Source organism: Coregonus clupeaformis, unplaced genomic scaffold (genome assembly GCF_020615455.1).
Source record: "Coregonus clupeaformis isolate EN_2021a unplaced genomic scaffold, ASM2061545v1 scaf0025, whole genome shotgun sequence".
NCBI lineage: Eukaryota > Metazoa > Chordata > Actinopteri > Salmoniformes > Salmonidae > Coregonus > Coregonus clupeaformis.
In genome coordinates this window covers 209,554-235,000 of record NW_025533480.1, presented here as the reverse complement: position 1 = coordinate 235,000, position 25,447 = coordinate 209,554, and the positions used below count along the sequence as shown (strand labels likewise).

General features: G+C 45.5%; 1 protein-coding gene across 3 annotated transcripts in view; it reads left to right on the top strand.

The window, feature by feature from the left end:
• The window catches only part of LOC121543659 (metabotropic glutamate receptor 8), a 239,230-nt gene that overhangs the window by 159,180 nt on the left and 54,603 nt on the right, over nucleotides 1–25,447 (top strand). For 2 of the 3 annotated variants that reach the window (XM_041853701.2, XM_041853702.2), the window contains exons 7-8: nucleotides 19,174–19,374; nucleotides 19,689–19,739. In XM_041853701.2, coding sequence (XP_041709635.1) covers nucleotides 19,174–19,374; nucleotides 19,689–19,739 — 252 coding nt within the window. The remainder of the gene's footprint in view (nucleotides 1–19,173; nucleotides 19,375–19,688; nucleotides 19,740–25,447) is intronic. The other variant, XM_041853703.2, reaches the window with a different exon arrangement.

The window sequence follows — 25,447 nt, the reverse complement described above, 5'->3', positions numbered from 1 at the left end:
GTGCTGTGAAGACAGAGAAAGAAATAGACAGAGCGAGAGGAAGAGAGAGAGAAATAGAGAGTTGTCAGAGAGAGAGAGAGTTGTCAGAGAGAGAGAGAGAGAGAGAGAGAGGGGGGCGGGGGTGATTGAATTTGCAATCCTAATTGACGTTTAATTGAGAAGCTTGTTCGAATCATTAGGTCGTCTGTCAGCCATGTTGCCATCAATCACTGCTTAAGGTGACATATTGTTCCCTACAGATAAATCACAGCATTTAGCATATCACCATACTGGCATTAGCCTGTCAATCCACTCAGACTATTGGATCTCTGCATGTGCAGTGTTTTTCTATATGTGTGTGTGTGGGTGATTTATGTCCTGATATGGGTGTGGGTGTGTAGGTAATCTATGTCTTGTAAAAAATATGCAGCATTGGTGTTTTTCAGTGCATGATGTTGATAAAGGTGAGGTAACCTTGTCTTAAGTGACATCACCTTCTCTGAGACCTGGAAGGGGAAGCGTCTCAGAGAAGGAGTCCTGCTGATCTATGATCTAAATGGCAGAACTGATCCTAGATCAGCACGCCTACTCTGAATTTGGCCCTGAAGTAAGTCAATCCTGTCCTGTACTGTTTGCTTCGTGGTACTGATGGTTGCTTTTGCAGTGAAGAGTGTTTTATTTTATTGTATTTTATATATATATATTTTTAGGGGGTAGATCAGCTTTAATATTGCAGATAGATTGTAACTTCCATCAATGTAATTGTCTGCATCACTTCCAATCCCCCATATGTTTTTTTATTTTTTCTCTCTAGCATATATATATATATATATATATATATATATATATATATATATATATATATATATACATACATGCACATACATACATATACGCATATACATATATATATACATACATATCCTTTAAAAATATAAATATTTCCCTTTATTACTTTCCAACCCCACAATCCCTTCCCTAATTGAAGTAAACTAGTGAACAACAATGCTTAGGCCTCTACTTCATGTTTATACATACTATATACATTTTATGGACACAGTCAATAATTATATTTTGTTTGTTTTTACTCCTGAACTTCCTCCGATCATTTTCATGATGTCCATCTGGTATGCTTCTATATGCCATATCTTTCTAACTGTGCTCTTTCACAAAAGCTCACAATATATAACCTATATACTTATTATGGACACAGCATGTCTTACACTAGTTATCTTGTTGTTATTAGTCGTTGTTGCAATTTGTAAGTCGCTCTGGATAAGAGCGTCTGCTAAATGACGAAAATGTAAATGTAAATGTAGTTATTAGTACCATCCTTCAGCTCCATTCAACACCTCCCATCTATCTCTTAACACCATCCATATTGGATTTCTATTTGCCATATATTTTTCAACTGTACTGTAATGTTTTACAAAAGTTCTGAACCTTTCTATTCTCATTGTTTCTACAGTTTGTGAATTGAAAATAAACATTTTTGCTAAAAGTATTATTATATTATTGATCGATTGACTATGACTTTTCAGATCACCCAGTAGTGCTATCTGCAGGGTCAGCTCCATGCAAATATTGCAATCCTTCAGCCATTCCTGGACCTGTGTCCAGAAACAAGGTACAAATGGACAGTACCAAAACAATTGATCTAATGATTCTGTCCCTTCACAGCCAAATCTGCAGAGCTGGGAAGATTGTATCCCCCATACAAATAACATTCTATTGGTAGCAAAAATGTATATAATCAATTAAATTGAAAAATTCTAAGTTTTGAATCCGGCGTCGTTTTGCGTACAGTGAGGGAAAAAATAATTTGATCCCCTGCTGATTTTGTATGTTTGCCCACTGACAAAGACATGATCAGTCTATAATTTTAATGGTAGGTTTATTTGAACAGTGAGAGACAGAATAACAACAAAAAAATCCAGAAAAACACATGTCAAAAATGTTATAAATTGATTAGCATTTTAATGAGGGAAGTAAGTATTTGACCCCTCTGCAAAACATGACTTAGTACTTGGTGGCAAAACCCTTGTTGGCAATCACAGAGGTCAGACGTTTCTTGTAGTTGGCCACCAGGTTTGCAAACATCTCAGGAGGGATTTTGTCCCACTCCTCTTTGCAGATCTTCTCCAAGTCATTAAGGTTTCGAGGCTGATGTTTGGCAACTCGAACCTTCAGCTCCCTCCACAGATTTTCTATGGGATTAAGGTCTGGAGACTGGCTAAGCCACTCCAGGACCTTAATGTGCTTCTTCTTGAGCCACTCCTTTGTTGCCTTGGCCGTGTGTTTTGGGTCATTGTCATGCTGGAATACCCATCCACGACCAATTTTCAATGCCCTGGCTGAGGGAAGGAGGTTCTCTCCCAAGATTTGATGGTATATGGCCCCGTCCATTGTCCCTTTGATGCGGTGAAGTTGTCCTGTCCCCTTAGCAGAAAAACACCCCCAAAGCATAATGTTTCCACCTCCATGTTTGACGGTGGGGATGGTGTTCTTGGGGTCATAGGCACCATACCTCCTCCTCCAAACACGGCGAGTTGAGTTGATGCCAAAGAGCTCCATTTTGGTCTCATCTGACCACAACACTTAAACCCAGTTCTCCTCTGAAACATTCTGATGTTCATTGGCAAACTTCAGACGGGCCTGTATATGTGCTTTCTTGAGCAGGGGGACCTTGCGAGCGCTGCAGGATTTCAGTCCTTCACGGCGTAGTGTGTTACCAATTGTTTTCCTCCTTCCACTTTCCTCTTCCATTTTTGCCGTAATTCTGCAATTATTTGGTTGTCATTTTGGGTAAAGCAGATATTTCCATATGTTTTTGTTAGCTGCATGTGCGACATAACTCCACCATTCCTACCGATAATATCATTTACGAAGATTATACATTTTTTAAACATTTTCTCAAAAAATTATGTTTTTTTATCAGTTAGTATATTTGAGTTTAACCACAATATTTGTTGCAATATTTGTTCTGTCATTTCTGGAGGAATAAATTGAAATTGCAACCAACTTTCTATGGCTTGTTTTAGAAATAGTGATAATTGGGAGATTATTTCCTTTTCAAATACCTGAAACTGAGGGGTTGTAATCTGAATTTTTTTTCAAGAAGGGAAAAAGTCCCTTCTTGAACATTGGGTGAGACAATCTTACTAGTTTGCTAGAGAACCAGTTCGGATTTAAGTATAATTGTTGTATGACTGAAGCTTTTAGTGATAGGTCTAATGCTTTACTATTTAATAATTTCTGTCCTCCGAATACATATTCATTATATAAATAGGCCCGTTTAATTTTGTCTGGCTTGCCGTTCCAAATAAAATGGAATATTTTTTTCTCATATAATTTCAAAAACTGTTCGCTAGGCGTAGGCAAGACCATAAGCAAATAGGTAAACTGGGATAATACTAAAGAGTTAATCAGGGTGATTTTTCCACAAATTGACAGGTATTTACCTTTCCATGGTAGCAAGATCTTATCTATTTTTGCTAACTTTCTATTAAAATGTATTGGAGTGAGATCAATTATTTCATTTGGGATATGTATTCCGAGTATATCCACATCACCATCAGACCATTTTATTTGTAAACTACAAGGTAATGTAAAAATTTTATTTTTTAGTGATTCAATACGTAATATAGTACATTTATCATAATTTGGTTGTAATCCAGAGTGGTTCGAAAATTTATCTAGATCCTCTATGAAGCTGTGGAGGGATTCAAGTTGTGGATTTTAAAGAAAACATGAATCATCAGCGTACAATGACACCTTTGTTTTTAAGCCCTGGATTCACAATCCCTTGATATTATTTTCGGATCTGATTTTAATAGCTAACATCTCGATGGCAATAATAAACAGATATGCCGATAGTGGACAACCTTGTTTCACTCCTCTTGACAGTTTAAAACTTTTGGAGAAATAGCCATTATTTACTATTTTACACCTAGGGTTACTATACATGATTTTAACCCAATTTATAAGAGATTGTCCAAAATTGAAATGCTCCAGGCATTTATATATAAACCCCAGTCATACTTTATCAAATGCCTTTTCGAAGTCTGCTATCAATAGTAGGCCTGGTTTCCCAGATTTTCCATAGTGTTCTATTGTTTCCAGTACTTGCCTTATATTATCTCCAATGTATCGCCCATGTAAAAAACCTGTCTGATTAGAAGGAATAATCAAATCAAATCAAATCAAATTTTATTGGTCACATGCGCCGAATACAACAGGTGCAGACATTACAGTGAAATGCTTACTTACAGCCCTTAACCAACAGTGCATTTATTTTTAACAAAAAAAAGTAAAAATAAAACAACAACAAAAAAAGTGTTGAGAAAAAAAAGAGCAGAAGTAAAATAAAGTGACAGTAGGGAGGCTATATATATAGGGGGGTACCGTTGCAGAGTCAATGTGCGGGGGCACCGGCTAGTTGAGGTAGTTGAGGTAATATGTACATGTACACTGCACATGCAGAGATCCAATGTCCAACAATACCTTTTTAATTCTATGCGCTATACATTTTGCTAGAATTTTTGCATCACAACACTGAAGTGTAAGGGGCCGGCAATTTTTTTTATGGACTGGATCTTTATATTTTCCACTTGTATCCTGTTTCAGTAATAATTAAATCAGACCTTCTTCTTGAGTGTCTGATAATCTACCATTTACATAGGAGTGATTAAAACATGCTAATAACGGTCCTCTGAGTATATCAAAAAAGGTTTGGTATACCTCGACTGGTATGCCATCCAACCCTGGAGTTTTCCCGGACTTAAAGTCTTTAATTGCATCCAGAAGTTCCTCCTCTGTAATTTCACATTCACACGAGTCTTTCTGTATGGCTGTTCATTTTACATTATCAATAGAGAATAAATCTCTACAATTTGCTTCAGTTAGAGGAGATGGAGGCGACTGAAACAAAAACATATGCTTAAAGTACTTTGTTTCCTCCTTCAAAATATAATTTGGTGAATCATGGGTTACTCCGTCATTTGTAACCAGTTTCAAGAAATTATTTTTGGTACCATTCCTATGTTGAAGATAAAAAAATAATTTGGTGCATTTTTCCCCATATTCCATCCAGTTTGCTTAATTTTTTATAATATATAATATATTTATTTTTGTTTTTCCTCTAATTTATTCTGAGCCTCTATGTTACAGTTTTCATTGATATCTATCTGTTCTGTTATAACTTCTATTTCCTTTGTTAGTGTGGACTCTTTTGACCTAAATTGCTTTTGTTTTCGAGATGAGTACTGAATTGAAATGGTCTCTAAAGGCACATTTAAAGGTGTCCCATACAATAAGGGGATTTGCTGTACCTATGTTATGTCGGAAAAAATCAGTTACAAATTCCTCTGTCCTAGTTAAAAACAAGTTATCATCCAATAGGCTTTGATAAAATTTCCAATATTCTCGCCCATGTGGAAATTCAGTAAGAGTAATGTATATGCCAATTATATGATGGTCTGACCGCATTCTGTCCCCTATCAACACTTTTTAAACTTTTGGTGCCAACGAGAATGACATAAGAAAGAAGTCAAGACGACTAGCTTGATTGAGTCTCCGCCATGTATATCTCACTAGATCAGGATATTTAAGCCTCCATATATCTACTAGTTCTAATGTATCCATGACATTCACGATTTCCTTAAGAGCATGAGGGTGATTGTATGTAGTGTGATTTCCTTTACGGTCCATTGAGCTATTTAAAATGGTATTATAATCTCCCACCATAATAATAGAGTCTTGAATTGCTTGCAAGGTCAATCATTTATTATATATATTTTCAAAGAAGTGTGGATCATCATTATTTGGTCCTTAAAGGTTAATGAGCCATATTTGTTTATGGTCCAATAACATATTTAAAATAATCCATCTACCTTGCGTATCTGTTTGGACAATTTGCACATTCGGATCGAAATTACTGTTAATTAATGTCATCACCCCTTTTGAGTTTCTTAGCCATGGGAGAAGTATATTTGCCCCCCCCCCATTCCTTTTTCCACGCAACTTCATCTAGAATTGTTGAATGGGTTTCCTGTAAACAATAGATATTATATTCCTTCTCTTTGAGCCATGTAAATATTGTTCTTCTTTTGTTATTATCTGCTAAGCCATTACAATTATAACTGGCTATACTTATTTCACCACATACCATAATGAGATACAAGTTTCAAATCTATTTGTCATTATATATGTTTGTAAATTTACCAATAGAAAATACCATAGTGATTGAGTGTCCATATAGCTATACCATGATATTTGCAATGTTACTAAATAACCCTCCAATTGTTCTCCACTAATTCCCCCTCTAAAACCCCTCCCCATCCCAAGTTGGGCCGTCATCCCAGTGATCAGCATACCACCCCTGTCCCCCCGGATCCCTATGCCCCCGAGGGGCCAGGACCCATCCATCGAAAACATCACATAGTGCCACCCACAAAACAGATGCAGGTCAACCACCAAAAGCATTTCCAATGCTCTCACCTCAATATATTTATATAGCTATTTAAAAAATATCTATTCAAATATCTTGCATATCTTATTCTCCATCATTATCAATTAATGTGCGTAATAATGTCGGCAGTTCATGCGTAGGATTTTAACCTATAACCCGAATTGCCATTGTATTACATTACATTTTTAACAAGCAACTACCACTTCAACAAACAACCACTGCGATTCAACCCAATACCCAACAGATGCGGGACACAAACTCACACAAACACTCACACACTCAACCCCCCCCCCACAACCAGCCACAAGATCAGATGCTCAATGGTTGGTTGATACATCCCAGAGCCAACTCAAGAAAGGACCTGACTTACGAATGCATATACAGTTACAGCCGTTTGAGGAAGCATGCAAGATTGAGCAAAAGTGAACAACAATGTGAGATTTGATTAATCTATTTAATCTATGTTAAGTCCTAGGTGATGGAGATCAGATCCACCCTCTTCACCTGAGACACAAACACTCTGGTCCCCCGTTGTAACCATTTTCCCAAGCATCTCTGTGCAGTCATACCTTTGATTATTTTGTGCGACTTGGGCCACAATAGTAAGCCCCCTCTCTGATTGTCCGAGTGTGACCCCCTCCCCATGGGATACTGCAGCCAGTGTTGCCAGCACTGCCACTACCTGGGTGGGGGTACCCCACCGGAATCCCCACCGGCTAGGTACAAGGTCGTCAAGGTTCTCATTAGCAGCTTTGAGAATTTCCTTGTATATTATGCTCCCCCATCGGGGGCTCTGGCTTTGTAGGACCAACCCTGCCAGGCAGGCTCAGAATCTTGAGGGGGCAGTGCTACTCAAGTAGGTCTCTGACCGCATTTATTTCTCTGTTTAGTCTGCATATAGGCAATTCACAGCAGGTCCATAAAACAGATGGGAACTTCTCTTTGGTGTATGGGTCGCTCAGGTGGGTGTCCAGGGTATAGGGTTGGGGATCGTTCCATCATGATAGGACAATAAAAAAATAGATTAGATGTATATTATATTTAAAAATGTATATCCTTCATCTACACAAAATTGAAAGCTCTCTCTCACAACCCCTGCTCATAGACACCCGTTGGTTCTGGGATATGCAACCATTTCCCCTCTCACTCACTTAACGCCAGACTTTTCCAAACACAAAACCGCAGACCACATGGCTGATTGCGGAGGATAAGGGCCGAGCGCGCAAGCGCACGTGCGCGCCTGCATCCCACACCTGCCGCAAGGGGGAAAGGACGCCAGGGAGAACACAGGACCAACCACAACAACCGTCCGCCAAAACAAATTAGTTGTATTTGAAGATGTATTATTATGCTTGTTATCTTTTCTTGTTATATCGTCTTATCCTTTTATAAAATACTATACATGTTCTTTAATATTACAATCCCTATCATGGCCAGTATTGGGTGTTCCATTATTCGACTCCTCTATTAGAACTTTCAGAATAGCCATGGAACATTTGGTTGTCAATATACAGTTTATCAACAATGAGTGCAACACGTTTCCCTTTTAATCTATTTTCCTTGAAGATTGGGTACAGAACTTTGCGCTTTTCTGCAATCTCCCTCGGAAACTGATCATTCATGCCTATTTTCATGCCAGCAAGTCTTTTACCTAGGCTTTTAACCATTGCTTTATCCTTAAAAAAAGCACATTTGGCAACGATTGGATGCTCGTATTTCTGTCCTCTTTGTCCGAAACGGTGTACACGTTCGAGTTGGATTTTATCGACAGCCTCGAGTGGGATTTGAAGCACTGTATGAAAGAAGTCCTTCACAATATTCTCAGTTACTTCTCCCTCTTTTTCCTGAATACCCGTAAGTACTAGATTTTCTCTCATTGATCTAGTTTGGATGTCTAGTAAGGCTTCTCTCAGAAGGTTTTAAGTTCCCTAACGTCCGTTTCCATCTTAGTGACTGTCACTTTTAATTTTTTGGTTTCTTTCTCCATTATCGCAGCTTTTTTCGTCACTCATTTCAAGACTAGCTTTCAACTCCTTTACATCCTTACTGACCAACTCTAGTATGCCCATTTTGTCATTTATCGACATCAACAGGTCACTTTCCACACTTACCAGACCCAGTGGTGAAAAGCATATATCATCTGTATCTGTCGACGAGTCGCGTTTTCTCTTGGAGATTGGTTCTCCTCGTTTATCTTCCAACATGTTTGAGTGTTGCGTGTTGTTGTAATATTTGTCTATATATTTCTCTAGCCTTATGATTTGTTTTATGTTATTATACAGATTTAATTGTATTAACTGCGAATATATTAAATGCTAATATTTAGTCTAACTTACTGATTTTGAATATTATGTTTTTAGGTGATTTGTACCGCTGTCTATTCAATACGCCATCTTGTCTATGCGCGCGCAATGCTTGCAGTGAAGAGTGTTGGTGGCAGCGTTGTATTGAATACAGGTTGAGCTGCTTCACTTATAAAGACATCACCTTTGATTGGTTGCTGATGACAGACCAGATAGATTGTTTGGATGCATGTCTTTTCTATATGGACCCACATCTCACAGCACTGCAGGTCTGAGACTCCCTGCTTGGTGGTGTGATAGCCACAGGTTTGCAGAGTTAAAGGGATGCTTCAGGATTTTGGCAATGAAGCCATTTATCTACTTCCCCAGGGTCAGATAAACTCGTGGATACCATTGTTATGTCTCTGCGTCCAGTTTGAAGGAAGTAGCATTAGCACAATGACTGGAATGACTAGCACAATGGTAACTGCTAGCTTGCTGTTTAAGTGTGTGTGCGTGACTGTGTGCACGCTTCTTTGTGTGTGTGTGTGTGTGTGTGTGTGTGTGTGTGTGTGTGTGTGTGTGTGAATGTGTGTAAGAGAACAAATATCTGCCTCTACAGCCAGGCTTATTATTACACAGTCACAATGAGCTATGCAAATTCTCCCTGCCTTCCGCCTGTGTTCTCCCAGATTATTAAAGCACAGCAGAACGGGCAAATTTAATTTAGCAGGGCTGAGGCTGCCAACGTCTGAGCTGACAGTGATTGTGATGGGAAAGGGGATGGCTGCAGTGTGTGTGAGAGAGAGAGAGATAGAGAGAGAGTGTGTGGATGTGTGTGTATGTACGTGTGTGCATGCGTGCATACGTGTGTATGACAGGGTTGGATCTCCTGTGTGTCACATGGCTGGTTCAGACAGGGACAGACAGAGCATAAACATGACAACTGCTGCACCTCACATTGCCAGCCAGTCAGCTAGGGAGGGAATAAACTGTAATGATGCAATTGAAGGAAATATAACAGCATTGTTTTCTGTAATGACAGTAGCTGCACCAACCCTCCTCTGTCAGCCAGTAGAGGGAATGCAGAAGGTATCTAGTCCTCCATGCCTGCGTCTGAAATGTCACCCTATTCCGTTTATATAGTGCACTACTTTTGACCAGAGACCTAAGGTACACTATATAGGATGCACCCCATGTAGTCTTATCTGGGGACTGAGTTGAGATGGATGCCATTTTCTTTATGAGGAGCTCAACAGGTTGATTATATGGTTGGCTGGACCGTAAGCCTGCTGTGTGTGTGTGTGTGTGTGTGTGTGTGTGTGTGTGTGTGTGTTATGTGTATGTGTGTGTGTGTGTGTGACTGTAGGGTTTATGCTGTGTGTCTGGGGCTTAGTAGTGATACAGTAGCTATCTCTCCAGTGTGTCAAGTCAATGCCAGGATGGGATTCAGATTGAGTCTGATGGCTCAGCGCCTGTCCCCAGTGTTTGTTCACTGGCCTGGGTTATGTCAGAGGAATGCTTCTTTATTCATGTTATAAGCTCAAGGCACTTTGAGCTCTCTTTGATAGGATAAGCTCACAGAGCCTATTTGGGATAAGATGAGTCAGTCCCCCATTAGTCAGTGCCTATGACTGGTGGGATTACCTAGTGAAGGAGTGGATTGCTCCGGACCTTGTGGGCAGCATTACTTCTGTCGATTGGATTGGCTTTTAATTATTGGGACTGATTTCTATGATGTCTCCCACAATGTCACGCCCTGGCTCTGGGGACAATGTTATGTTGAGCCAGGGTGTGTAATTCTAGGTTTGATTTTTCTATGTTGGTCTGAGTGACTCCCAATCAGAGGCAACGAGTGTCAGCTGGGTGTCTCTGATTGGGAGCCATATTTAACTGTCTGTCTTTCACGTTGTGTTTGTGATTTCTTGTTCGTGTTGGTGTGTGTTTAACCATAGACGTCACGTTTTTCGTTTGTTGTTTTGATCGTGTGATCATTTAATAAATATAATATGTTCACCCGCAACGCTGCGCCTTGGTCTCTCCATGACGATCGTGACACACAAAGTCCTTCTTAGTTGTTTGGTGTCTTGTGAAGTCAGCCTCCATCCCCTGTTATTGTAGCTCGGTCCGTATCCTTCACAGGGAATAACCAGGTGTGTGCGTGTGTGTGTGTGTGTGTGTGCGTGTCCGTCCTGCTCCTACTAATGCATCACCTTCACGTGAGACTTGCCTGCTGTGTGGATGTCAGGGTTGAGTGTAGAGGTAGCGTAGAATCACACGCAGGACACACAGAGGTTTCGAACAGACGTCTTTAGTGAAGTCCAAAGAACAAGTCAACCACGGCAACAGGCAACAGGCGAACTTTACGCACAAAGGTAAAGTACAACAAATAAAGGCGCACAAAGTGCGGGACTCTCTCTAACAAAATATTACAGAGAGAACAGAACAACGAACTAACACAACACGTGACATCGAACAATTACACACAACACCTGACCAAACTCAAGAGAACTAAATAGGACGCATAATGAACACTAACAAGGAACAGGTGTAACAAAACAGACAAAACCAATCAAACATAGAAACATAGAACGGTGGCAGCTAGTACTCCGGAGACGACGACCGCCGAAGCCTGCCCGAACAAGGAGAAGGAGCAGCCTCGGCCGAAACCGTGACAGTACCCCCCCTTGACGCGCGGCTCCAGCCGTGCGCCGACCCCGGCCTCGGGGACGACCAGGAAGACGCGGAGCAGGGGCGCGTGGGATGACCACGATGGAACTCGGTCAGAAGAGACGGGTCTAGGATGTCCCTCCTCGGCACCCAGCACCGCTCCTCCGGGCCGTACCCCTCCCACTCCACGAGATATTGGAGACCCCCCATCCGGCGTCTCGAATCTAGGATGGACCGAACAGTGTACGCCGGAGCCCCCTCGATGTCCAACGGGGGCGGAGGAGTCTCTTCTATCTCATAGACCTGGAGTGGACCAGCTACCACCGGCCTGAGGAGAGACACATGGAACGAGGGGTTAATATTCTTGTAATCAATGGGCAGTTGTAACCTGTAACACACCTCGTTCAATCTCCTCAGGACCTTAAAAGGCCCCACAAACCGCCGACCCAGCTTCCGGCAGGGCAGGCGGAGGGGCAGGTTTCTGGTCGAGAGCCAGACTCGATCTCCAGGTGCGTACACTGGCCCCTCACTGCGGTGGAGATCGGCGCTCGTCTTATGTCGACGGATGGCTCGCTGCAGATGGATGTGTGCAGCGTTCCACGTCTCCTCCGAGCGCCACACCCACTCATCCACCGCAGGAGCCTCGATCTGGCTTTCATGCCAAGGTGCCAGAACCGGCTGGTACCCTAACACACACTGGAAAGGGGTTAGTTTAGTGGAGGAGTGGCGGAGAGAGTTCTGTGCCATCTCGGCCCAGGGAACATATCTCGCCCACTCCTCCGGCCGGCCCTGGCAATACGACCTCAGAAACCTACCCACATCCTGGTTGACACGTTCGACCTGCCCATTACTCTCCGGGTGGTAACCCGAGGTAAGGCTCACCGAAACCCCCAACCGTTCCATAAACGCTCTCCAGACTCTGGAGGTAAACTGGGGGCCTCGATCAGACACTATATCCTCGGGTACCCCGTAATGCCGGAAGACGTGGGTAAATAGAGCCTCAGCGGTCTGTAGGGCAGTAGGAAGACCCGGCATGGGAAGGAGACGACAGGCCTTCGAGAACCGATCCACAACGACCAGGATGGTGGTATTCCCCTGTGAGGGGGGAAGGTCTGTAACAAAATCCACCGAGAGGTGAGACCAGGGTCGTTGTGGAACGGGCAGGGGTTGTAACTTACCCCTGGGCAAGTGTCTGGGCGCCTTACACTGGGCACACACGAGCAGGAGGAGACATAAATCCTCACATCCCTGGCTAACGTTGGCCACCAGTACTTTGTGCTAAGGCAGTGCACTGTCCGGCCAATACCTGGATGCCCAGAGGAGGGTGAAATGTGAGCCAAATAAATGAGTCGATCCCGGACCTCGAGCGGGACGTACGTCCGACCCACCGGACACTGTGGAGGGCTAGGGTCGGTGCGTAACGCCCGCTCGATCTCCGTATCGACCTCCCATACCACCGGTGCCACCAGACAAGACTTAGGTAGTATGGGAGTGGGCTCGACGGACCTCTCCTCCGTGTCATACCGCCGAGACAGGGCATCTGCCTTCCCGTTCTGGGACCCAGGGATGTAAGTGATCTTAAACACGAACCGGGCTAGAAACATAGTCCACCGAGCCTGGCGAGGATTCAGTCTCCTAGCTGCCCGAATGTATTCCAGGTTACGGTGGTCAGTCAAAATGAGAAAAGGGTGTTGAGCCCCCTCAAGCCAATGCCTCCACACCTTTAGGGCTTGTACCACGGCTAACAGCTCCCTGTCCCCTACGTCATAATTACGCTCCGCCGGACTGAGCTTTTTCGAATAAAAAGCACAGGGGCGGAGTTTAGGTGGTGTGCCGGACCATTGCGAGAGAACGGCCCCGATACCGGCTTCAGACGCGTCCACCTCCACTTGGAATGGTAAAGCGGGATCCGGGTGCGCCAGCACCGAGCCGAGGTAAACAGGTCTTTTCAGTCTCCCAAAAGCCCTGTCCGCCTCAGCTGACCACCGCAAGCGCACCGGACCCCCCTTCAGAAGGGACGTTATGGGAGCTGCCACCTGTCCAAAACCCCGGATAAACCTCCGGTAGTAATTCGCAAAACCCAAGAACTGCTGCACCTCTTTAACCGTGGTTGGGGTTTGCCAATTACGCACGGCTGACACACGGTCAACCTCCATCTTCACCCCTGACTGTCACGATCGTCAGGGAGAGAAGTAGACCAATGCGCAGCGTGATGAACGAACATGTTACTTTATTATATTAAAGCACAAAACAATAAACGACTCGTGAAGTCCACGGTGACAATGACCGAACACGGAACAAAAACCCACAAACACCAAGGGAAAACAGACAGTATAAATATGGCTCCCAATCAGAGACAACCAGCCAACAGCTGACACTCGTTGCCTCTGATTGGGAGTCACTCAGGCAAACATAGAATACACAACCTAGAACACCCAACATAGAAACAGAACACATAGAATGAACACACCCTGGCTCAACATATAGAGTCCCAGAGCCAGGGTGTGACAGTACCCCCCCCTAAAGGCGCGGACTGCGACCGCGCCTCAACAAGAGCAAAACAGGGGAGGGCTGGGTGGGCACACCTCCTCGGCGGCGGCTCCGGCCCCGGCCTTGCCCACCACCCTCCAATAAACCCCCCATAGCGCCCCTGGTCCGGTCTGGCCCCGCTGGCTGGAGCTGACCTGGACGTAGCAGGAGCGGCTAGCTTCAGCTCCGTTGTGGAGCAGTTGAGCGGTACCTGATTTGGCACCGATGACCCAGGCACGGGTTGTGCCAGACTGACGACGCGCACCCCTGGCTTGGTGCGTGAGGCAGGAACTGACCGGACCGGGCTGACGATGCGCACCCCTGGCTTGGTGCGTGGAGCAGCAACGGGCCGGACCGGGCTGACGATGCGCACCCCTAGCTTGGTGCGTGGAGCCGGAACGGGCCTCACCGGACTGATGACTCGCACCCCTGGCTTGGTGCGTGGAGCCGGAACGGGCCTCACCGGACTGGACGACTCGCACCCCTGGCTTGGTGCGTGGAGCCGAACGGGCCTCACCGCGGACTGACGACTCGCACCCCTGGCTTGGTGCGTGGAGCCGAACGGGCCTCACCGGACTGACGACTCGCACCCCTGGCTTGGTGCGAGTAGCAGGAACGGGCCTCACCGGACTGACGACTCGCGCCCCTGGCTTGGTGCGAGTAGCAGGAACGGGCTGGACCAGGCTGACGACTCGCACCCCTGGCTTGGTGCGAGTAGCAGGAACGGGCTGGACCAGGCTGACGACTCGCACCCCTGGCTTGGTGCGAGTAGCAGGAACGGGCTGGACCAGGCTGACGACGCACACCGTAGGCTTGGTGCGTGGAGCAGGGACTGGCCGGACTGGGCTGGCGACGCACACCGTAGGCTTGGTGCGTGGAGCAGGGACAGGCCGGACTGGGCTGGCGACGCACACCGTAGGCTTGGGGGCGTGGAGCAGGGACAGGCCGGACTGGGCTGGCGATGCACACCGTAGGCTTGGGGCGTGGAGCAGGGACAGGCCGAACCGGGCTGTGGAGACGGATAGGAGACCTGGAGTGAAGAGCGGCCACAACCCGTCCTGGCTGAATGCCTACCCTCACACACTCTGTGTGAGGCATCCGCACAGGACGTACAGGGCTGTGTACCCGTACTGGCATAACAGCACGTGACACTGGAGCAGGATATCCGGGACCGCGGAGAGGCATTGGAGACCACGAGCGTTGAGCCGGCACACTCCGCCCTGGCTGCATACCCGCCTTCGCACGACACGTGCGGGGCGCTCGCACAGGACGTACAGGACTATGCCGGACCACTCGTGGCACAGAACGCCGCTCCGCATACCGCGGAACCTGCCCCGTCCCATGCTGCCATGCCTGAGTACGGGACGTTGGTTCCGCTCTCCTTCCAGGCTCCGCCAACCTGCCTTCTGGCCCCCCAAACCCGGTGGCCTCCTCTCCAAATCGCCCTGTGGCAGCCTCCTGCTGCCCAGCCGCCCATGCAGTGTGCCCCCCCTAAATTTTTTTTTGGGGTTGCCTCTCGTCCTTCCGACGATGACACTGCTGACGCCGCTGCTCCTCTCTCGCCAGGGCCTTAATCCTTGCCCATGGCCCTTTGCCCCCGAGCATGTCCTCCCAGGACCACGATTTGCCCACCTGGGCCATCGCCAGCCTCTCCATCTCCTTTCCTGGCGCTTCCTCCCATGTCCAGTCTGCCTGCTCCTGGACACGCTGCTTGGTCCTGGTATGGTGGGTTTTTCTGTCACGATCGTCAGGGAGAGAAGTAGACCAATGCGCAGCGTGATGAACGAACATGTTACTTTATTATATTAAAGCACAAAACAATAAACGACTCGTGAAGTCCACGGTGACAATGACCGAACACGGAACAAAAACCCACAAACACCAAGGGAAAACAGACAGTATAAATATGGCTCCCAATCAGAGACAACCAGCCAACAGCTGACACTCGTTGCCTCTGATTGGGAGTCACTCAGGCAAACATAGAATACACAACCTAGAACACCCAACATAGAAACAGAACACATAGAATGAACACACCCTGGCTCAACATATAGAGTCCCAGAGCCAGGGTGTGACACTGACGCAGACAACTGATATCCCAAAAAGGAGACCGACTCCTGGAAGAACAGACATTTCTCTGCCTTGACATACAGGTCATGCTCCAACAGCCTCCTCAACACTCGGCGCACCAGGGCTACATCCTCGGCTCGGGTAGAACTGTACACCAGAATATCGTCTATGTACACTACTACTCCCTGCCCCTGCATGTCCCGGAAAATCTCATCTACAAAGGATTGGAAGACTGATGGAGCATTCATTAACCCGTATGGCATAACGAGATACTCGTAATGACCGGAGGTAGTACTAAATGCTGTCTTCCATTCATCGCCCTCTCTAATGCGCACCAAGTTATATGCGCTCCTGAGGTCCAATTTTGTGAAGAACCGCGCACCGTGTAATGACTCCGTCATAGTCGCAATCAGAGGGAGTGGATAACTATATTTCACAGTAATCTGATTGAGACCGCGGTAATCAATACACGGGCGCAAACCTCCATCCTTTTTCTTCACAAAAAAGAAGCTCGAGGACACGGGTGAAGTGGAGGGCCGTATGTATCCCTGTCTCAGAGACTCGGCAATGTATGTCTCCATCGCCCTCTTCTCCTCTTGTGACAAAGGATACACATGGCTCCGCGGGAGCGCAGCTCCTGCCTGGAGGTCTATCGCACAATCCCCCTGTCTATGAGGCGGCAATCGCGCCGCTCTCGTCTTGCTAAACACGAGTGCCAAATCCTCATACTCGGGGGGAATGTGCATTGCGGGCATTTGGTTCGGACTCTCCACCGAGGTCGCCCCTACGGAAACACCCAGACATAGCCCCTCACACTGGGCAGACCACCCCTTAAGAGCCCTCTCTCGCCACGAAATAGTAGGATCATGTGTAATCAACCAGGGAAGCCCCAGCACCACCGGATACGCAGGAGAGTTGATCAGATAGAGCTGAATCGTCTCCTCATGACCCCCCTGCGTCTCCATCCTAAGTGGCACTGTGACCTCCCTAATCAACCGGATCCTAACGGACGGCTATCTAGGGCATGTACAGGGAAATGATTATTTACCGGAAGGAGAGGGATCCCTAACTCTACACAGAATTTGCGATCTACAAAATTCCCAGCTGCGCCTGAATCTACTAGCGCCTTATGCTGAAACGAGGTGCAACCTGTGGAAAACAAACAGGTATGGTTATGTGTACGACAGAAAGCTCTGGGTAAGTGGGGCGCCTACTCACCTGGGAGGACTCCCCAATGTGTGGCCTGCCTTCTCTTCCACCAGGAGACACTCCCCAGCACCTAGCCGCGGTGTGCCCTCCACGGCCACAGTTGGTGCAGGGGACGGCCCCCCTTGGGCTCCTTCTCCTCCGTTCTCTAGCGCCAGCACCTCCGAGCTCCATAGGGCTCGGCTCGGAGGTGCTGGAGGGTGGAATGGGCGACCCCCACCCGGGACGCCCGCGGGTGGCGAGCAGGGTGTCCTGCCGAATGGCCATGTCAACCAATTGGTCAAACGAAAGCGTGGTATCCCTGCACGCCAACTCTCTACGGACGTCCTCCCGGAGACTGCAGCGGAAGTGATCTATGAGAGCCCGCTCATTCCACCCTGCATCTGCCGCTAGAGTCCGGAACTCCAGGGCAAAACCCTGCGCGCTCCTCATCCCCTGCCGGAGGTAGAATAGACGCTCCCCCGCCGCCTTCCCCTCCGGTGGATGGTCAAACACTGCACGGAAGCGGCGGGAGAACTCCGCATAGGTGATAGTTGCGGCGTCTATTCTCCTCCATTCGGCGTTGGCCCACTCCAACGCCTTGCCGGTGAGACAGGAGATGAGGGCGAAACGCTCTCGTGTCCCGAGGGCGCCGGGTGTACGGTGGCGAGGTAGAGTTCAACTTGCAACAGGAACCCCCTGACACCCGGCAGCGGTGCCGTCGTACGCCCTCGGGAGCGAGAGCCGAATCCCACTGGGTTCCGGAAGTTGGACAGGCGGGCTGACCGATGGTGATGGTGTGGTAGGTGGAGGTGTGGGTACCCCGCTGGTCTCCCATCGATGGAGGGTGTTCATAACTCTGTCCAGAGCGTGCCCGATTTGGTTAATCCTGTCCTCCTGTCCACGAAGGCGCTCCTCGATGATCTCCGTGGGTGCGGTTGCTCCTGCTGATTCCATTGTAATGGTGTGTAATTATGTCAGGGTTGAGTGTAGAGGTAGCGTAGAATCACACGCGGGACACACAGAGGTTTCGAACAGACGTCTTTAGTGAAGTCCAAAGAACAAGTCAACCACGGCAACAGGCAACAGGCGAACTTTACGCACAAAGGTAAAGTACAAAAAATAAAGGCGCACAAAGTGCGGGACTCTCTCTAACAAAATATTACAGAGAGAACAGAACAACGAACTAACACAACACGTGACATCGAACAATTACACACAACACCTGACCAAACTCAAGAGAACTAAATAGGACGCATAATGAACACTAACAAGGAACAGGTGTAACAAAACAGACAAAACCAATCAAACATAGAAACATAGAACGGTGGCAGCTAGTACTCCGGAGACGACGACCGCCGAAGCCTGCCCGAACAAGGAGAAGGAGCAGCCTCGGCCGAAACCGTGACAGTGGAAGCTAGCCCGGGCATGTTTTTTATTTACAATTTTTTAGTTTTTCTTTCCCTGAAGGCTTGTAGTGAGTAAAAAGCTGAGTAAAAAGCTGAAAGAATTCAATACAAATTAGTTGCTTCTGAAAATCAACCCTTTTTCCATTTTCTGTTGCAGTTCCACTTTAATAACTTTGATGAAAATGGTAGAAAGGCATCATAATCAATTAGGAGTTTGTGCTTTCGCCTCTATTAGCTAATTATGCTAATGATGCTATCAGTTACATAAGCACATATTCAACTGCATTAGAAAGAAAGTGAGTGTGCACTTGTGTGCTCGCGTGTGTCAGTGTGTGTGTGTGTGTGTGTGTGTTAGTTTGTGTGTGTCACTGTGTGTGTGCTCAACTGAATAAAACAACATGCCCAGTACCGACAGATGTTTGTGTTTGTGTGAAAGCAGTGGGACCAAGGTCAGTGTTTTTTTCACGAAAATGCCATTATAATGTAATGTTATACATTTTGCATCTTTGCCAAATAGACACTTGGATATTTCCCTCCACAGTGTAGCTGACTGTCCGTCTGTCTCTCTCCACTCTCCCAGGTCTGGAGAAGGTTGGTCGGGACTCAAGCTACGAGCAGGAGGGGAAGGTGCAGTTTGTGATGGATGCTGTGTATGCTATGGCCCATGCCCTACACCGGATGCACCGGGAACTCTGCTATGGATACCCAGGCCTGTGCCCAAAGATGGCCAACATCGACGGCAAGGAACTACTCAGCCATATCAGAGCTGTCAACTTTAATGGTGAGTGGAGCAAGGATGCACACACACACACGCACACTCTCACACACACACACACACACACACACACACACACACACACACACACACACACACACACACACACACTGCTCAGCCACATACACAACATCAACTTCAACTTCGAGTCACACACCACTCCCTCATCATACCCACCCTATCCATGACTCCTTTTTCTTTCTCCCCCTCCAATCAAAGGACATCTTGAACATTCATTAAGCTTTGATTACAGGGTTACTGTAATTCATGAGGTAGTTAGTGAAATGATTTACGTTTTGCCCCATCTTGTTTCCCCCTAGTGTCCTCCATGAGCCATGATCCATCCTCTCTGAGAGCAGTCCTCCCACAGAGTGCGTAGGGTTACACATGCTATTCCCTCTCAGTGATAGTTCCCTTTACTGGCTCTCAGTGAAAGGGATAATACTACTAATACTAATACTACTGCTCTCTTCATATTTCTCAACTAATTATCCTAACTTATCCTGCTTCCTTCACCTGCTAATGGCCATACTCCATTAATCTATTCTGTACATTATTATGTGTACATAATATTCTATATGTTATGTAGTTCAGCTTTTTAACTAGTTGTGCCATGGAATATCCATCCACTTCTCCTAACATAGTTTACAACGCTTTGTGCTTGCTGCAGATGGTAAGCAACTTGGAGCTTGACTTGAGACGCAGTAATACTTTAAACTTGTTTTCATGAGTGTTGTGCTTATTTGACTGTTTTGTCCCTCTCGGCCTCCGAAGAGCATAAGTGGGCAAAAACAATTGATACATCTCCCACTAAATAACATTAGACAGTTCATTTGAATATGTACTTTCTGCTTCTTTTTGTTATGGTTATATTTATTTATCTCGCCGCATATTCATTTGTTATGTTCCATTCAACTCCTGTGATTTGCATAATTTGTGTTGATCGATCAGCGAGTCTTGCCTGTATTAGAATTACTGCATGAGAATTCCTCTCTAAATGAATAATTAGCCCACAAGGCAGTTTTAAGACTGTAAGAACATTAGGTAATACATGTATTCATACAGTGGCAGTGTCGTCCACTCACAAACACTGAACAACACTTTACACTCCAGTGGCTTAAGCAAAATTCACATGGCATTGTAAATACTGTATCATCCATAGCTAGTACAGCACCTGCAACTTATCGGCGAGGGTTTGGACCTCTTGGCAGTGATAGCTAAGGTATTGGGCTGATAAACACAAGGTTGCAGGTTCAAGTCCTACTATGGCCATTCTAGCCCTGTTGAATACTAAAGACACTGGTCACATAGTACTTCACCACCATTTAAGACAGTAACCTCCCTTAATAGAGCAAAATGTCACTGCCCACTTGATTGAGATGAATGTAGAAGGGAATGGAGCAGAGAGCAGGCCTGACAAACTACACTTTACCAGACTACTTACTAAATCTTCTGTCTATTGACTGCTGCTGGTTTTTCAATGCCGAGAGGCACAAGATAAATTGCCGTAGGGCTGTTGATGTTGTTTACATCTAGTATCTAGTCTTCTACAGGCCTGGGAATACTTGACGTGATGCTTTCAAGCTGACTACACGGAGAAGCAACATGTTGTGTTGGTATCGATTTCTGCCCCTCTGGAGTTCAACAGGAGGTTAATAATAATGACGCCAGAGGAGTGAATGTGTTTTCTGCTGGGGACTGATGTTGATGATGTTGTAGACTTATGTTGTTTTGTGTTCTTCAGCTACAGGCTCTTATAGTACATCATGTCTGGCATAGCAAGGTTAGGGCTGTTATTGGATAAAGTTACAGACTGTGTGTGTGTGTGTGTGTGTGCGTTCGTGAGCGAGCGAGCTAGCGAGCAAGAGACGGCAAGACAAGAGAGTTTAAGTCAGTGTATGTCAGTAGAGAACACTTCTATTCCTTGTTGTAGTTTAGTATACAGCTCATCTGCACCCGTTAGGAGGGCATTGAGTCGGACCATCCACAGTGCCCTTGACATGGCCGCAGCAGGGACCAGGGATCCATACCAATCAAATGCAACTTAGAGGAGCTGTGCTGAGCTGATAGGCCCAATCCCCCTGCTTACCGACACAGGTGGAAAATCAATCCAGCGCCTTTTGTCTTGACGGAGAGGAAGAGCCTAATTCAGTAGTGAGGTTTCAGAACGATCTAGGGAAAACACACACCAGGTGTAGAGATATCTCATGCAGACACATACACACACACACACACACACACACACACACACACACACACACACACACACACACACACACACACACACACACACACACACACACACACACACACACACACACTGGCCGGTGCACTTATTAACGATCTTTCCCCATGGAACCCTGCCAGAGGATCTAACCTTTCTCAGCAGCATGAGATTGGACACTTGGATGACCCCTCCACTGACCCCCAGTGTGTGTGTGTGTGTGCGCGTGTGTGTGTGTGTGTATATCTCTCCTTCCCTACAGTGTTCAGGTGTTATCGATGTGCTCTCTGACTCTGACAGAAACTCATGCTGATAGAGAGAGCACATTCCTAGCTCTATCCCTCCCTTCCTCCCTCTCCTCCCCTCTGTCTCTCTTTCCCATTCCCTCTCTCTCCTTTATCTTCTCATTATCTCTCATTCTCCCTCTATTTTCTCTCTCCTTTCCTCCCCTACTTCTCTCTCTCCATCTGTCTCTCCCTCCCTCCAACTCTCCACTTCTCCCCTCTCCCTCCATATCTCTCTTGTTTTCCCTCTCATACACACACGCAGATGGTGGTGCATTGCAGATCCAGGGGAAGAAAGACAATAAGGAACAGTGCCTGTAGCAGCAATCACACGCTACACCGTGCAGACTGCATCTGATACCTCTTCTTCTGTTCTGTTCAGCTTGAGTCTCCACACCCTCTATTGTCTCCACAGTGGTCTAAAGGACATTCTGGTTGTGCCCCAAATGGCACATTCCTATTCCCTATATAGTGCATTCCCTATAAAGTAGTGCACTATTTAGGGAATAGGGTGTCATTTAGGACGTATGCTTTGTCTCATGTCAATCACTGACTTATTAAGCAGCCCACTTCAGACGTTGTGTTATCACTTGATTCTGTCTAGAGGCCACTAGATGAGTTTGCATAGTTTTATTCATATGTCTAGGCATGCTGCAGATATTTCCTATTTTCTTTGACCAAAAACATGATACTTCAGATTTGGCTCAATGTTGATGATGTTTTCCCTGTTTTTGTTGCTCTTTTCCGTTTCTCTCTCTTTTTCATCCTGGTCCATCATCAGTCATCACCATGGAGGGATTGACTCAGAATGCAAGCAAGATATCAAACAGACTACTGTCTCTTTCATCATCTCAACTCATCTAGTTCTTTTATCTAGAATGTCCTGTTCTGTTGTTGCCTACCAACAACATTGGTGACAACACTCTGTAAAGTAACACATTTAGGGACTGTTATTGGCAGAGAAAATCTTATTTCAGTTGCTGTTGGGCTATTGTGACTCCGTTTTCAATGAGCAGCTGAAGTAAATGTAGAAAAATTGCCACAACAAGTCTTTGTAGACTTTGTAGGACAGATATCAAAAGACATCTTTATGTCTTAATCAGTCTCTCATAGGAAATAACGCACATCGGCAACCCTGTAGCTTTTGAGGACCAGTGTGTCCCACCACTTTTGCTCTGATGAATATGATAATCTAGGGCTGCGTCCCAAATGACACAATATTCCCTATGTAGTGTCCCCTACAGGCCCTGGTCAAAAGTAGTGCACTATATAGGGAATAGGGTTCAATTTGGGATGCATCCTAGTAGTCCACTTTATATGCTGCCTCCAGAGTGTGTTACAGGAAGCCACACATGTCCCAGGTCTGCTCCTGGACAGGGACATTACACATGTCCAATGCAACCAACGACGTGCCAACACAGAGTGACACATAGGGCTCTATTTCCGGCTAGCGTTACCGCGGCGCTAGTGTCAAATGCACGTTAGTTTGCAATTTCGTCATATTAAAATTGCCACACTGGCATTTTCCAGCACCAACGCCAGGTTCGGCAATTTACATGTCTTATATCAGCTAGCTTGCTCTGAAATGGGCGGGGTGGAAATATTTTAGGTGTGTCCTTAAAAACATGATCCAAAGTGCTAATTTCAGGCAGTGCTGATAGGGATATTTAAGACCAACCAACAGCTGGTTTTAGCAGTAACGCAGTTGGTTATGGCATGAATTTAGACAGCGGAAACGCAGCCTATCCAGCTATGATGCACACTGCCCATATGCGCATGGAACAAGAGTAGCCTAATGTGCTTTTGGTGCCTGAATACTTCGTATTTAGAAACCATAAAAGCATGTTTTTCCCCATTTCGATTTATTTGATTAAAAATCAAGCATAGCCTCCCCTCCTCTCAATTAAGGCTTTTTTTTGTCTGCCCAATGCAATCGTGAAGTAGTCAATAAAGGGTTTGGCTCCTGAGACCGCTTGGAAATGAATCTTAATCACCAAAGCTTTATTAAAATAGCAAGTTTGAGAGGAGTAAAACAGTGAGCTGACATTCCCTTTTTATCTATGCGTTGTGTGTAAAACCCCCTCCATGATGTAGGCTACGTATCCATATCCATCATGAAACGAGAGATGAGAACCTCGGTGAATACCGGTGAACCTCGTATTTAGAAGTTATCTCTCCTGTAAAAATGGCTTATTTTCTGTTTCATATGTTCAAACCCAAGCCCTCCCTTAGGCCTACTATAACGAAGGCTGGTTCAACAGCAATGAGTGGCTTTTTTATCCTGCCGATTTTATTATATCATTTCATTTACATTTGCTTATTAGAATTATTCACCTTCCTGGTTTTATAGTGACAACGTCCGTGGCGCGCTTGCAATGCAACTTCTGATGTGTGAATGCGATCTGCTCTGTAAAATGGTTCCGATTATGTTCATAAAACATAGGCCTATTTGGGAGAGTATAACGGTGAGTAGACATTCTAACTTTCTATTTATTGGATCTTTGTCCAGCTGCTGTCAAAAGTTTGGATGTGCGTAAAACCCTCCATAATCTGCGTTGTTTTAATATTATATGCCCACGGGGAGAAATTATGGTATCTGTAAATTTGACTATTTAAAACATGTTGTTTAATTTGATTTATAATTTGAATAAAATTATTAGTTCTCTGTTTAGGCTTCAAATCAAATCAAATCAAATCAAATTTTATTGGCCACATGCGCCGAATACAACAGGTGCAGACATTACAGTGAAATGCTTACTTACAGCCCTTAACCAACAGTGCATTTATTTTAAACAAAAAAGTAAAAATAAAACAACAACAAAAAAAGTGTTGAGAAAAAAAGAGCAGAAGTAAAACAAATAACAGTAGGGAGGCTATATATACAGGGGGGTACCGGTGCAGAGTCAATGTGCGGGGGCACCGGCTAGTTGAGGTAGTTGAAGTAATATGTACATGTGGGTAGAGTTAAAGTGACTATGCATAAATAATTAACAGAGTAGCAGCAGCATAAAATGATGGGGTGGGGGGGCAGTGCAAATGGATTACAGAAACGAATTGATTTGACTATAATTGACTATAACTTATTGACTATAATGCAATTTATATTACCATAATGCAATTTACAGTAGGCCTAGCCCCTATATCAGTGTAAATGCTATTGAAGCTACAGTATGCAATTAGAACAATGTGGACTGCAAATGGGTTCAAGTTAATAATATGCCATTTAGCAGACGCTTTCATCCAAAGCGACTTACAGTCATGCGTGCATACATTTTTTTTTGTGTATGGGTGGTCCCGGGGATCGAACCCACTACCTTGCCGTTACAAGCGCCGTGCTCTACCAGCTGAGCTACAGAGGACCACAGTTAACGTATTTAGCGAAGATAGGTCTACATTTTATTTCGTTAATGTAATCCATTTAATAAACTATAACAGACTAACATTGGAAATGGAATTGATTCCAAGGCAATACACAAAAGACAGTAAAAACACAACTTGAAACAACGACATATTTTGCCATGGAGCACGTTCTGATTGGCCAGTTAGGGGCCAAGCCTCAACACACCCACAA